Here is a 15,061-nt window from a genome sequence, read left to right as displayed (position 1 = left end):
CCAACTGAGCCACCCAGGCGCCCCTTAGTGTAATATTTTCAAGAATTATTCAAGTTGTACCAGTATCTTCATTCCTTTTTATTGCCAAATAATATTTCATTGAATGGATATATCATATTTTGTTTATCCATTTAAGAGTTGGTGGAAATTTGGGTTTCCACTGTTTGGCAGTTACAAGTAATGCTGCTATGAATGTTCATGTGTAAGTTTTTGTGTGCCATAGGTTTTCATTTCTCTTGGGTATATATTTGGTAGTAGAATTGCTGAGTCTATGGTAAATTTATGTTTAGCTTTTTGAGGAATTGCCAGACTTTTTGCCAAAGTGGCTGTACCATTTTATATTCCTGCAGCAATGTATAAGGGCCCCAATTTCTTCAGATCCTTGGTCAACACTTGACATAATCTGTCTTTTCGATTGTAGCCATTCTAGTGGATGTGAAGTGGTTTCTAATTGTGATTCTGGTTTGTATTTCCTTAATGACTAATGCTGTTGAGCATCTTTTCATATACTTAATTGACCATTTGTGTATCTTTTTTTGGAGAAATGTCCATTCTTTGCTTTTTAATTGGATTATCTTTTTATTATTGAGGTTTTAGAGTTCTTTATATGTTATGAACATAAGCCCCTTATCAGATACCTTATTTATAGGTATATTCTTCCATTCCTTATATGTGAATTATCTTTTTACATTCTTAATGATATCTTTTGAAGCTCAAAAAATTTCAATTTTAAGTCCAATTTATCCAGTTTTCTTTTATTGCTTGTGCTTTTGTATTGTATATTCTTGAGTTTTTGTTCATTTTCTTCAGGAATTATTGAAGAAACTAGGTTTCATAGCCTGGGGAAGATAAAACTTGAGTCGTAGATGTCATTAGGTGCTTTGGGAAGGGAGGGATTATAATAGAAAGTATCAAAATATGAGAGGGGAGTATAGGAGAGAATAGAGGAATACATAAAGAAGTTTCTTGTTTTCTTCAGTTGTGCCCAGAATTGAAAATCACTATGCTCCATCAAAAATCCTGTTTGGCATGTTGTTGCTGATGAGAGGTTTATTGATAACCCATACAGGCAAACTAACCTTTTTACAGTTTCTATTAATGTAGAATAAGATCAATAAATGATTGCTGTTGCTTCAAGACAACTTAGTGATAACCTTTGTATTATGGTTTTTCACTAACAAATTGGATCATGAATTATTTCATTAAACCAAATTGTCAGTTGAATTTCCTTTAAGAGGAAGACTAAATATTGACAATAAATCTAAGTTTCTTTTAGTGTGTTCCTCTGTACTTTTATGTCCTGTCTTCATTCTTTACCTTTGAAAGCTTTATTTTTTTTTTTGAAAAAAATTTTTCTATTAAAATTTTATTTAATGTTTTTATTTTACTTAGAGAGCACATGAGCGAGCATGAGCGGGGGAGGGGCAGAGAGAGGGAGACACAGAATCTGAAGCAGGCTCTAGGTTCTGAGCTGTCAGCACAGAGCCCGACCCGGGGCTTGAACCCATGAACCGTGAGATCATGACCTGAGCCAAAGTTGGAAGCTTAACCAACTTGAGCCACCCAGGTGCCCCTATCTTTGAGAACTTTAAATGTTAATTCAAGCATATGTCAAAATCTACATACAACTTAAAATCCTTAAAACCAAGAGAAGAAATTGTTTAAAGGGTATGGTAAAAAATTTTATGGGAAAATGATTATCTTTCATTTTTAGTTGCAAATAAATATTTCAAGTTTATATTTTGATAAGTCACACACACGCGCGCACACACACACACACACACATCCATGCAAACAGTAGCAACAATCAGGATAGGGAATATAGCCTCATGCATCTTTATAATACTTCTTTTCGTCCCTTCCTTGACCCACTTTCCCCAAACGGCCACTGATCTGCCTTCTGTTACTATAGAGTAGTTTAATTTTTTTTTCAGTACATGGAGTAATACAATACATATTCTTTGTGTGTAGTTTCTTTCCCTCAGCGTAATTATTTTGAGATCCATCCATGTTGTTGTGTATATCAATAGTTAATTCCTTTTTATTGCTAAGTAGTATTCCATTTTATGGTCATTTGTTTATCCATTCATCTGTTGATGGACATTTCAGGTGTTTTCAGTTTTTGGCTATTACACACAATGCTGCCATGAACATTTGTGTACAAGTCTTCGTATGGACACATAACCTGCTTTCCTTTTGGGTAAATTCTTAGGAGTGAAATGGCTGGATCAAATGGTAGGTGTATGTTTAACAATTTATGAAACTGCTGAACTTTCAAAGTGGTTGTACCATTTTATGTATCCACCAGCAATACATGAGAGTTCCACTTCTTTTGCATCCTTGCCAAATATTTTATGGTCAGCCTTTTTACATTTTGGTCAGTCTAGTGGGCATGTAATAGGATTTCCTTGTGGTTTTAATTTACATTTCCCTAATGATTAATGGTGTTAATCATCTTTTCATGTGCTTATTTGATACTTGTATACATTTTTTATAGAAGTGTTCAGATCTTTTGCCCATTATTTTATGGGCTGGTTCTCTTATTGTTGAGTTTTGAGATGTCTTTATATTTTATGGATGTATGTATTTTATCAGCTATGTGTTTTATAAAGATTTTCTGCATTTGTGGTTTGTCTTTTCTGTACTTCAGAAAACACTATTGGGGTGCTGGATGCCTCAGCCAGTTAGGTGTCCGACTTTGGCTCTGGACATGATCTTGTGGTTCACGGGTTTGAGCCCTGCTTCAGGCTCTGTGCTGACAGCTCGGAGCCTGGAACCTGCTTCAGTTTTTGTGTTCTCCTTTCTGTCTGCCCCTCCTCTGCTTGTGCTCTGTCTCTCTCTTTCTCTCTCTCTCTCTCTCTCTCTCCCCCAGAAATAAATACATTAATTTTTTTTAAAAGGAAAATACTGCTAAGAGAATGAAGTTTTAAATTTTGATGAAATACAATTTATTCATTATTTTTCTACAGATTGTATTAATAATACTGTGTCTAAGAAATTTTCATGTAAGCCCAAGTAGCAAAGTTTTTCTCCTGTGTTATCTTTTAAAAGTTTTATAGTTCCAGATTTTACATTACATCTGAATCCTTTTTGAGTTTCTTTTTGTATATGGTTTGATTCAAGTTTGGTTTGTTACGTTTTTGAATACAGATATCTGTTTGTTATAGCATCATTTGTTGGAAAGGCTATCCTTTCTTCTCTGCATTGCATTTGTGCCTTTGTAAAAAATCAGCTATTCATATATGCATGAGTTTATTTTTGGACTGCATTCTAGTTTATTGATCTATTTGTGTATGCTAATGCAATACTATACTCTTTTGATTACTGTAGCTTTATAAGAAGTCTTGAAATCAGATAGTTTTAGCCTTCAAGCTTTATTCTTCTTTTTCAGAATTGTTTGGCTAATAGGTCCCTTGCATTTCCATATGAATTTTGGGTTCATCTTGTCAATTCATATTTTTAAAAAGCCTGTTGGGATTAAATTGAATCTATAGATCAATTTGGGGGAATTGACATCTTACTATTTAGTCCTCCAGTCCATGAAAAAGGTGTTTCACTCCCTTTATTTCAATCTTGTTTAATAATTCTCAGCAATATTTTTGAGGTTTTAGTATACATGTTGTTTATATCTTTTGTTAGGTATATCTCTAATTATTTCATGTTTTTGATACTATTATAAATGGCATTGTTTTTAAACACCAATTTCCAATTACTTTACCGCAGGGATATAGAAATATAATTGATTTCTGTATGTTAAATGGATATGCTGAAATCCTACTATACTCCATTATTAGTCTAGTAGCTTTTTTGTAGATTCCATCGGGTCATCTATATAGAAGGTCATGTTGTACATGAAGGCAGATAGTTTTACTACCTTCTTACCAATTTGAATGCCTTTTATTTCTTTCTCACTTGATGGCACTGGCTAGGTTCTCTAGTACAATATTAAGTGGAATGCTAAATAGAATGATACACTCCCCAGTATAATATTAAACATCTCTGTCTTATTCTTGATCTCAGAGAGAAAGAATTCAGTCTTTCTCTATTAAGTATTATGTTTACTATAGAGCTTTTGTTTTGTTTTGTTTTTGTGGATATACTTTTTCAGGTTGAGGAGTTTTTCTTCTATTCCAAGTTTGCTGAAATTTTTTTTTAACTAGAAATGAATGTTGGATTTTATCAGATGCTTTTTCTGCATCTATTGAGGTGATCATATGGCTTTCCATGTTAGTTTATCACATTACATCAATTGATTTTTCAAATCTTAACCAACTATGCATTCTTAGGATAAACCCACTTGTTCATGATGTATTATTATTTAATATGTTGTTAGATTCAGTTTGCTAAAATTGTTTAGACTTTTTACATGAATGTTCATGAAGGATATTGGTCTGTAGTTTTCTTTTTTTTCCTTTCTAATGGCTTTGGTTTCGGTATAAGGATAAGGCTAACCTCATAGAGCAAGTTGGGAAGCGTTCCTTCTCTCCAAACTTTTGGGGAAAGTTTGTGTAGAGTTGATATTACTTCTTCCTTAAACATTTGGGAGAGTTTACAAATGACGCCATGTGAACTTGGAGGTTTCTTCACAGGAAGGTTTTTAAACTACGATTTCAATTTCTTTTATAGATGTAGTACTATTTAGGTTGTCTGTTTCTTCTTGGGTGAGATAATTTGTATCTTCAAAGCAATTTGTTAATTTCACTTGTCCACTTCACCATTCAGCCATTGAATCTATAGATATGAAGTTGCACATAACATTATCTTTTGAATATTTATAGAATCTATGATGGTGCCTTATCTCTCATTCTGATATTTGTAGTTTGTGTCTTTGCTCCTTTCTCCTGATCAGTTTGTCTAGAGGTTTATCAGTTTTATTGATCTTCTCAAAAACCAGTTGTATTGTTTTAATGCTTTCAGTATCATTGATTTTAGCTTTGATCTTTATTACCTTCCTTCTACTTACTTTGGGTTTAATTTACTGTTTTTATAGTTTCTTAAGGTTGAAGCTGAGGTCATTAATTTGAGACCTTTCTTCTTTTATAATATAAACATTTAGTGTTGTAAATTTCCTCTCAAATACTGTTGGTAGCATCCCACAAATTCTAATATGTTGTATTTTCATTTTCATTCACTTTATTTCTAAATGGCAGATATTTAAACCAGTGTAGCTTTATTTAAAGAGAATAATACTGCATTTGGATTTTCTGTTCTTAAAAAATTTTTTTTTAATGTTTTATTTGTTTTTGAGAGAGAGAGAGAGGGAGACACAGAATCTAGAGCAGGCTCTGGGCTCTGAGCTGTCAGCACAGAGCCTGACGCGGGGCTTGAACTCACAAACTGCAAGATCACAACCTGAGCTGCAGTTGGATGCTTAGCTGACTGAGCCACCCAAGCACCCCATGGATTTTCTATTCTTATATTTCATGTGAGGGGAAAATCAAATAATTACAAGAAGTTCATTTCAAGTTCTTTTATTTAAGGAACATCTTTCTTTTTTTTTTTTTTTTTATCTTTACTGTTGGCTAGATTATAAAAGGAATATGTACTCATCTTGAAAACAGACATGATAAATATATGTATTTAAAAAGTGAAATTTAAAAAGTGAAATTTAAATGGTTAGTGTTTGAAAGATAACACTTGGTTTAAAAAAGTGAAATTTTTGTTCTTTAGAAATGAAGACTGATCTGAACTTACTGTTGGAGTGTCTGAAGTATCAAATGGACAACCCTTTTTCACAAAAGGAAGTTTTGGTCACTATTCATTCAATTTGTCAACAAAACAGTAAGATGTGATAGTGAATTTTTATCTGTGATTGTAGTTCTTTAGTATTTTGAAATATGAAATATGCATAGCTCTTTTTCTTCAACTCACTCTACTTGTTATGTTACTATATTCATGTGATTTATTTTCTCCTTAAAAGAATCATAATATCATTTATGTTCTCTTTTGTCTGTACATCTTGTAGGTAATGCAGGTGTTTACTTTCGAGAAATTGGTGGTTTGATGTTTATAAGAAATCTTGCAAAGTCAAGTGAACATAGCATGGTAAAAGAAGCAGCCTTATATACATTAGGAGCTGTTGCGGAACAAAATGGTAAAATATGAAAACTTTTTTTCATTATCCTTCAAGCATCGTGTTATATTTTAACAGACTACTAAAAAGTAATTTTAGGGGTGCCTGGGTGGTTCAGTTGGTTAAGCATCCAACTTTGGCTCAGGTCATGATCTCCTAGTTCCTGAGTTTGAGCCCTGCATTGGGCTCTGCACTGACAGTGTGGAGTCTCCTTGGGATTCTCTCTCTCTCCCTCTCTCTATCCCCTCCCCCACATGCATTCTTTCTCTCTGTCTCTCTTTAAATAAAGAAACTTCGGGGTATCTGGGTGGCTCAGTCGGTTAAGTGTCTGACTTTAGCTCAGGTCATGATCTCGCAGTTCATGAGTTCAAGCCCCATGTCGGGCTCTGCGCTGACAGCTCAGATCCTGGAGACTGCTTCAGATTGTTTTTCTCTCTCTTTCTCTCTTTCTGCCCCTCCCCCACTCATGCTCTGTCTCTCTCTCTCAAAAAATAAATAAACATTAAAAAAAGATCTTTTTCACATTGATTTAAGATACTATTTGTACTTCATGAATTTGAATATGCATATATGTATCTTTGATTTTTCTATTAAGTTCATTATATATCTAAGTACTTGAGTCAAAAGACGAAGATAACCTACAACATGTTGTGTATAGAAAAATATACTCTGGGTATAGAAATTCATGTTGGTCAAAACATTTTTCTGTAGTATAGCCAAGATGAAGTTGAATCTAAAGTTTTAGTTTGTCAAACAACTTTCTATCCTTAAATTTTCATCCATTAAATATTTCTTCATCATTTGGTAAGAACCAAGCTATGTGCTAGTCATTGGGATAAATAAGACATTGTCTTTGCCTTTGAGAGAATGTCCAATAGCTGGTTCTAAATACTGGATCAAATACTAATTATACCTCTGTGTTCAAATTATTACCTTTTTAAAGATTTTATTTTTTTAAAGTTTATTTTTTTAATAATTTATACACCCTCAAACTCACAACCCCAAGATCAAGGATCACATGCTCTTCAGACTGAGCCAGCCAGGTGCCCCCTCAAATTATTATTCAAACAAAATTTTTTTAATGTTTATTTATTTTTGAGAGAGAGAGAGCATGAGCGGGGGAGGGAAGAGAGAGAGGGAGACTCAGAATCTGAGGCAGGCTCCAGGCACCACACTGTCAGCACAGAGCCCAACGCGGGACTCAAACCCACGAACCATGAGTTCATGACCTGAGCCAAAGTCGGATGCTTAACTGACTGAGCCACCCAGGCACCCCTCAAGTTATTTTTTGAAAATTTTGTATTGCATTATTATAACACACACACACACACATACACATATACACACACCTACTGTCAGGTATCATGTTTGCTTTTTGGAAAGATATTTTTATTTTTAGAAAGTCCTTAATAGCACAAGTATCTTGTCTCTATTTTCTAAAGCAGGTTTATGAATTTTCTAAAAGTTTTCTCTTGCTATGTTTTGTTACTTACTCATCTTAAATTTTTATGTTTTAATTTTTTTTTAGTTAGGTTTTTATTAGAAATTCTAAGGGATTGTGCACATGTTGTAGCACCTCAATCAAGTATACTTCTGATTAAGATATTGCTTTTTAAAAAAAATTTTTTAAATGATTTATTTATTTTTGTGAGAGACAGAGACAGAATGTGAGTGGGTTAGGGGAGGAGAGAGAGGGAGACACAGAATCTGAAACAGGCTCCAGGCTCTGAGCTCTCAGCACAGAGCCCGACACAGGGCTCGAACCCATGAGCTGTGAGATCACGACCTGAGCTGAAGTCAGACGCTCAACTGACTGAGCCACCCAGTCGGCAACTTTATATTTTGTTTAGCATACTTTAAAACTTGTGCTAATGCATAGAAATTGAAATTATATTTTTTTCATTTTTCAGTTTTTTGTCAGCAGACTTTGTGCACTTCAGAATTGTTTGAAGACTTAACTTGGTTCTTATCTAATAATGATTCAAACACAAATTTGAAAAGAATGTCTGTCTATGTCATATTGGTGCTGGTTTCAAATAATAGTAAGTACATTCTTGTATGTTGCAGAAACATTTAAAAATAATAAATTGAAATAGTTGTTCCTTTTATATCAGTATCTTTTAAAAAATCTCACTAACTTCTGAGAACTACTAGTTTTATTTATTTATTTATTTATTTTTAATTTTTTTAACGTTTATTTATTTTTAAGAGACAGAAAGAACAGAGTATGAGCAGGGGAAGGGCAGAGAGAGAGGAAGACAAAATCCAAAGCAGGCTCTGGGCTCTGAGCTGTCAGCACAGAGCCTGACACGGGGCCCGAACTCACTGACTGAGAAATCATGACCTGAGCCAAAGTCAGACACTCAACTGCCTGAACCACCCAGGTGCCCCTGAGAACTACTAGCTTTAAAGAAAAGAGAATAGCATATATTGTTTGATATTTATTAATTTTAATAAATAGTAAAGTGATTTGTGTTACTTAAATAACATTAAAAAAAGAACAGCTTTAAAAGCAAAAGAGAGACATTTGATGATTAGTTTGATTGATTTTCCACTGAATTAGCCATTTAGTTACAGTGTTTACTATATCAGCCAACAATGGCCTAAAATTTCATGTAGGTTGTGGCTAAAATTTTGTTTCATTTTTGGAGGAAATTTGAATGCTGTCATTCTATAAGCATAGGTAATGTATTTTCCATAATAATTGTGATTACAGATTTTTATCTACTGTAATTCTCTGTTATACTTAGTACTACTTTAAAGTGATTAAAAGTTATTTATTAGAAATATTACTTAAATGTTTTTCATTTCTACAAAAATTTTTAAAAAAAAATTTTTTTTTAACGTTTATTTATTTTTGAGACAGAGACAGAGCATGAACAGGGGAGGGTCAGAGAGAGAGGGAGACACAGAATCTGAAACAGGCTCCAGGCTCTGAGCTGTCAGCACAGAGCCCGACGCGAGGCTCGAACTCATGGACCATGAGATCATGACCTGAGCCAAAGTCGGACGCTTAACCGACTAAGCCACCCAGGCGCCCCTCTACAAAATTATTTATAAGCAAAAGTCATATTTGTGTGCTAATATGGCTGTTTTTTTAAGGGACTGGACAGACACTTGTGAGAGAAACAGGTTGTATTACAGTTCTGACACAGTTGTTCAGGTAAGCAAATATAAATTTCTTGTTATTATTCACTACTTAAGACTTTAGCTCATTTGTATTAATTTGCTTCTTTTTTTTTTTAACCAAATAGGACAGTTCTTTCAAAATATGAGTTGAATTTGTCAGATAAAAATGTTTTCCAGAGTTATCAGTTATGGTCTTCAGTGTGTAGTACTTTATGTGTCTGTGTCAACAATCCTCAAAATGGTAATTATCTCAAATATTTAAATATTAAAATAAAATAAAAACAAATGAACTGATGTTTTCCAAATATATTAAAACACAAGTGACTTTGTCTTCTTTCAGATGAAAATCAGATGCTTTGCTGTTCACTTTTTCCATATGCTAATGACTGGCTAATAAATTGCATCACACCTGAGGTAATTCGCCCTGTTTGCTCATTTATTGGGCTTACTCTTGCAAATAACAGTAAGTATTCATTAATGTCTAATTACACTTGAAGAAACATATTTCAAAGCATAACAGAAACTATTGAGTTAATTATTGAATTAATTGAATTAATGGAATAATTTTATTATAGTAAGTTGGGTCATTTTGAATGCATTTAGACTACTGCAGATGGGAAAATCTTGAAAGGAGACATTGTTAGGAAGATGATTGGGAAACTAGAGGTAGCAGCATAGTTTTGAATCTCCCCAGATAGCCTCATAAAACAGAACAACTAGACAGCAAAACTAAAACCCGACAGAGGGTGTTCTCTGACTAAATAGAATTAAATTATAAATGAATAAAAATAAAACATCTAGAAAAGTCCCAAATATCTGAAAATTAAACAAGTCCATGCTAAAACAAAGACCAAAAACAAGAATAACCACAAAACCATGAGTAGAAAAAATAAATGATAAAGAAATTAGAAATGTTTTTAACTGAATGATAATGAAAACACAACATGAAAAAACTGGGTTGCTGTGGGGCACCTGGGTGGCTGAGTCGGTTAAGTGCCAACTCTTGATTTCAGCTTAGGTGATGATCTTATGGTTCATGAATTTGATCCCCACTAGTATGGATCCTCCTTGGGATTCTCTCCCTCTGTCTCTGCTTCTCCCCCACTCATGCTTGTGCATCTTCTCTCTCTCTGTCTCAAAAATAAATAAATAAACTTAAAAAAAAAAACTGGGTTGCTGCAAAAGCAGTGTTTGGAAGGAAATTTTTCGCACTATAGTTTGCATAAGGAAAGAAGAAAGGTCTCAAATCAATTTATATTTGTTTCCACCTAAGAAACTAGAAAATAAACCAAGTTTAACTCAAAGAAGGAAATAATAAAGAGAATATCAGAAACCAATGAAATAGAAAAATAACACAGCAGGGGAAAATCAGTGAAGCCAAAAGCTGATTCTTTAAAAAGATCAATAAACGGATCCTTTAGCCCGACTAACCACAAAATAAAAAAAGAAGGCCCAAATTACTAATATCATGAATAAGAAGTGACATCACTCTAGATCTTAACAGATACTAGGATAATTAAGGAATAATAGAAACAACTTTATGCTACTAAATTTGACAACCAACAGGAACTAGACAAATTCTTTGAAAAACACCAACTCAGAAGAAATAGATACCTTCCAGGGGCACCTGGGCGGCTCAGTCAGTTGAGTGTCTGTCTCTTAATTTTGGCTCAGGTCATGATCTCAGGGTCTGGAGTTTGAGCCCCGTGTTGGGCTCTCTGCTGAGCCTGGGAGCCTGCTTAAGATTCTGTCTCTGCCCCTCTTCCCTGCTCATGTGCATGCACTCTCTCTCTAAAATGAAAAAGAATAGATGATTTGAATATTATTATATGTATTAAAGAAGTTGAATATGTAGTTTAAAACCTAAAACAGGAATTTCCAGGCCCTGATGGCTTCACTGGCGAATTATACCAAACATTTAGAGAAAAAAAAAATCTACATTAATTGCCAGGAAATGGAAGTACAAGATATGCCTCCCAACACATTTTAAAAGACCAGAATTATTCCCACACTAGAGCTTGAAAAAGACATTACAAGAGGGGTGCCTGGGTGGCTCATTCAGTTAAGCGTCCGACTTTTGTTTTTGGCTCAGGTCATGATCTCATAGTTCATGGGATCAAGCTCCATGTCAGGCTCTGTGCTGACAGCGAGGAGACTGCTTGGGATTCTCTCTCCCCCTCTCTCTGCCCTTTCCCATTTGCGCACTTTATCTCTCTCAAAATAAATAAATATTAAAAAAAACATTTTTTTTACATGTTTATTTTTGAGAGACTAAGAGAAAGCAAGTGGGGGAGGGGCAGAGAGAGGAGGGAGGCACGAAATCTGAAGCAGGCTCCAGGCCCTGAGCTGTCAGCACAGAGCTTGACACGGGGCTCAAACCCATGAATCGTGAGATCATGACCTGAGCTGAAGTCATACGCTTAACCAACTGAGCCATCCAGACACCCCAATAAACAAACGTTTTTTTTAAAAAAGAAAAAGACATTACAAGAAGACTATATATGAACATAGATGCAAACATCCTTAAGAAAATATTAACAAATCGGGGCGCCTGGGTGACGCAGTCGGTTAAGCGTCCGACTTCAGCCAGGTCACGATCTCGCGGTCCGTGAGTTCGAGCCCCGCGTCGGGCTCTGGGCTGATGGCTCGGAGCCTGGAGCCTGTTTCCGATTCTGTGTCTCCCTCTCTCTCTCTGCCCCTCCCCCGTTCATGCTCTGTCTCTCTCTGTCCCAAAAAAAAAAGAAAAAAAAAAAGAAAATATTAACAAATCAGTGGTGCCTGGCTGGCTCCGTTGGTAGAGCATGTGACTCTTGATCTTGGGGTCATGAGTTCAAACCCCATGATGGGCACAGAGCTTAATTTAAAAAAATTTTTTTTTACGGACTTCAAGCTATATTACAAAGCTGTAATCATCAAGTCAGTATGGTACTGGCATAAAAACAGACACTCAGATCAATGGAACAGAATAGAGTACCCAGAAATGGACCCACAAACGTATGGCCAACTGATCTTTGACAAAGCAGGAAAGAATATCCAATGGAATAAAAACAGTCTCTTCAGCAAGTGGTGCTGAGAAAACTGGAGAGCAACATGCAGAAAAATGAACCTGGACCACTTTGTTATACCACACACAAAAATAAACTCAAAATGGATGGAAGATCTAAATGAAAGACAGGAAGCCATTAAAATCCTTGAGGAGAAAGCAGGCAAAAACCTCTTTGATCTTGGCCGCAGCAACTTCTTACTCAACATGTCTCCAGAGGTAAGGGGAACAAAAGCAAAAATGAACTATTGGGACCTCATCAAAATAACAAGCTTCTGCACAGTGAAGGGAACAATCAGCAAAACTAAAAGGCAACCAACAGAAATGGGAGAAGATATTTGCAAACGACATATCAGATAAAGGGTTAGTGTCCAAAATCTATAAAGAACTTACCAAACTCAACACCCAAAAAACAAATAATCCAGTGAAGAAATGGACAAAAGACATGAATAGACACTTCTCCAAAGAAGACATCCAGATGGCCAACTGACACATGAAAAAATGCTCAACATCATTCATCATCAGGGAGATACAAATCAAAACCACAATGAGATACCACCTCACACCTGTCAGAATGGCTAACATTAACAACTCAGGCAACCACAGATATTGGGAAGGATGCAGAGAGAGAGGATCTCTTTTGCACAGCTGTTGGGAATGCAAACTGGTGCAGCCACTCTGGAAAATGGTATGGAGGTCTCTCAAAAAATTAAGAATAGAACTACCCTATGACACAGCAATTGCACTACTAGGTATTTATCCAAGGGACACAGGTATGCTCTTTCGAAGGAGCATATGCACCCCAATGTTGATAGCAGCATTATCAACAATAGCCAAAGTATGGAAAGAGCTCAAATGTCCATCGATGGACACATGGATAAAGAAGATGTGGTATATATATACAATGGAGTATTACTCAGCAATCAAAATGAATGAAATCTTGCCATTTGCACCACATGGATGGAACTAGAGGGTATTATGCTAAGCGAAATTAGTCAGAGAAAGACAAATATCATATGACTTCACTCATATGAGGAATTTAAGGTACAAAACTGATGAACATAGGGTAAGGGAAGCAAAAATAATATAAAAACAGGGAGGGGGGATGAAGCCTAAGTGACTCTTAAATATGGAGAACAAACAGGGTTACCGGAGGGGTTGTGGGAGGGGGAGATGGGCCAAATGGGTAAGGGGCATTAAGGAATCTACTCCTGAAATCACTGTTGCACTATCTGCTAACTAACTTGGATGTAAATTTAATAAATGAATAATTTTTTAAATAAATTAAAATTAAAAAAACATTGGGGTGCCTGGTTAGCTCAGTTGGTTAAGCATCCTCTTGATTTTGGCTCAGATCGTGATCTCACGGTTTGTGAGGTCAAGTCCTGCATCATGCTCTTTACTGGCAGTGCAGAACCTGCTTGGGATTTCTCTCTCTCCCTCTCTCTCTGCCCCTCCACCACTCTGTCTTTCTCAATAAATGAATAAACATTCTTTTAACATAAAAAATATTAAATCCAGTAATATATAGAAAAGGTAATATATTATGACCAAGTGGCATTTATCCTAGGAATGCAAGATTGGTTCAACATTGGAAAATTCACCATTTTCACAGACGATGACAGAAAAGAAAAACTATATGATGATCTAAAAGGATATAAGAAAAGCTTTTACATAGTTCAGTATGTATTTGTGACAAAAACTTTTGGTAAACTAGGAATAGACAGAACTTCTCAATGTGATAAAGGGCCTCTACAAAACACTACAGCTAGCATATTTAATGGTAAAAAACTTAATCCCCTCCTCCTTCCCCACTCTGCCAAAATGATAGCCACTCTCATTACTTTAAGATTTTACTGGGTATTTCAGCCAGTGAAATAAGGCAGGAAAGTAAAAACGCATAGAGATCGAAAAGGAAGAAGAAAATACAGTGTTTATTAATAGCTGACACGATTGTCTGAAGAATCGAAAATAAAGTTGTAGGAATGAATAAATGATTTTAGCATGGTTGTAGGATCCAAGGTCACATACAGAAATCAACTGTATTTCTAAATAGTAGCAAGGTGGCTCAGTCAGTTGAGCGTCTGAGTCTTGATCTTAGCTCAGGGCTTGATCTCAGCATTGTGAGTTAGAGCCTGAAGTTGGACTCCATGCTGGGTGTGAAGCCTACTTAAAAAAAAAAAAAAAAAAAAAGACAAAAAAACCCCACAAAACTAGGGATAAATTTAATGAAATATGTGCAATGTCTATATGCTTAAAAATATGAAACTTTGCTGAGATAAAGAAAACCTAGGTTAATGGGAGATACCCTACACTCATGGATTGTAATGCTCAGTATTATTAGAATGTCATTTCTGAATTTCATTTCTTGATTCAAGACATTCCCCATCAAAATACCAGCAGGCATTGCTGTAGAAATTGGCGGACAAGCTGATTCTAAAATTTACATGGAAATGCAAAAGGGCCAGGATAGTCAAAACTTTTTGAAACAGGTCAAAATTATGGGATTTATATAACTTGATTTCAGTACTTATTATACAGTAATCAAGAAAGTGTGGCATTGATGTAAGTGTAGACATATTAGGTCAATGCAGCAAAATAGCCCATATATAGACCCATACATAGATAGTCGTTGATTTTCTACAAAGGTGCCATAATAATTCCATGTGGGAAAAGATAATCTTTTCAACAAATGGTGCTGGAAAGAGTAGATATCCATACACAAAATATGAATCTCAACCCTAATTTTACACTGTATACAAAAATGAACCTGAAATGATCCATAGACCTAGATGTAAGAACTAAAACTTCAAAAC

The 15,061-nt window shown here is 35.2% G+C and overlaps 1 protein-coding gene across 1 annotated transcript in view; it reads left to right on the top strand.

Moving 5' to 3' along the window:
- The window catches only part of TERB1 (telomere repeat binding bouquet formation protein 1), a 46,300-nt gene that overhangs the window by 7,858 nt on the left and 23,381 nt on the right, over positions 1 to 15,061 (top strand). The window contains exons 4-9 of the mRNA XM_053906525.1: positions 5,671 to 5,781; positions 5,966 to 6,094; positions 7,984 to 8,115; positions 9,176 to 9,236; positions 9,328 to 9,443; positions 9,543 to 9,665. Coding sequence (XP_053762500.1) covers positions 5,671 to 5,781; positions 5,966 to 6,094; positions 7,984 to 8,115; positions 9,176 to 9,236; positions 9,328 to 9,443; positions 9,543 to 9,665 — 672 coding nt within the window. The remainder of the gene's footprint in view (positions 1 to 5,670; positions 5,782 to 5,965; positions 6,095 to 7,983; positions 8,116 to 9,175; positions 9,237 to 9,327; positions 9,444 to 9,542; positions 9,666 to 15,061) is intronic.

Source organism: Panthera pardus, unplaced genomic scaffold (assembly GCF_024362965.1).
Source record: "Panthera pardus isolate Hobbes unplaced genomic scaffold, ASM2436296v1 HiC_scaffold_19, whole genome shotgun sequence".
In the NCBI taxonomy this organism is placed as follows: domain Eukaryota; kingdom Metazoa; phylum Chordata; class Mammalia; order Carnivora; family Felidae; genus Panthera; species Panthera pardus.
Note: the sequence above shows the minus strand (reverse complement) of the source record. Positions and strands in the feature narration are given on the sequence as shown.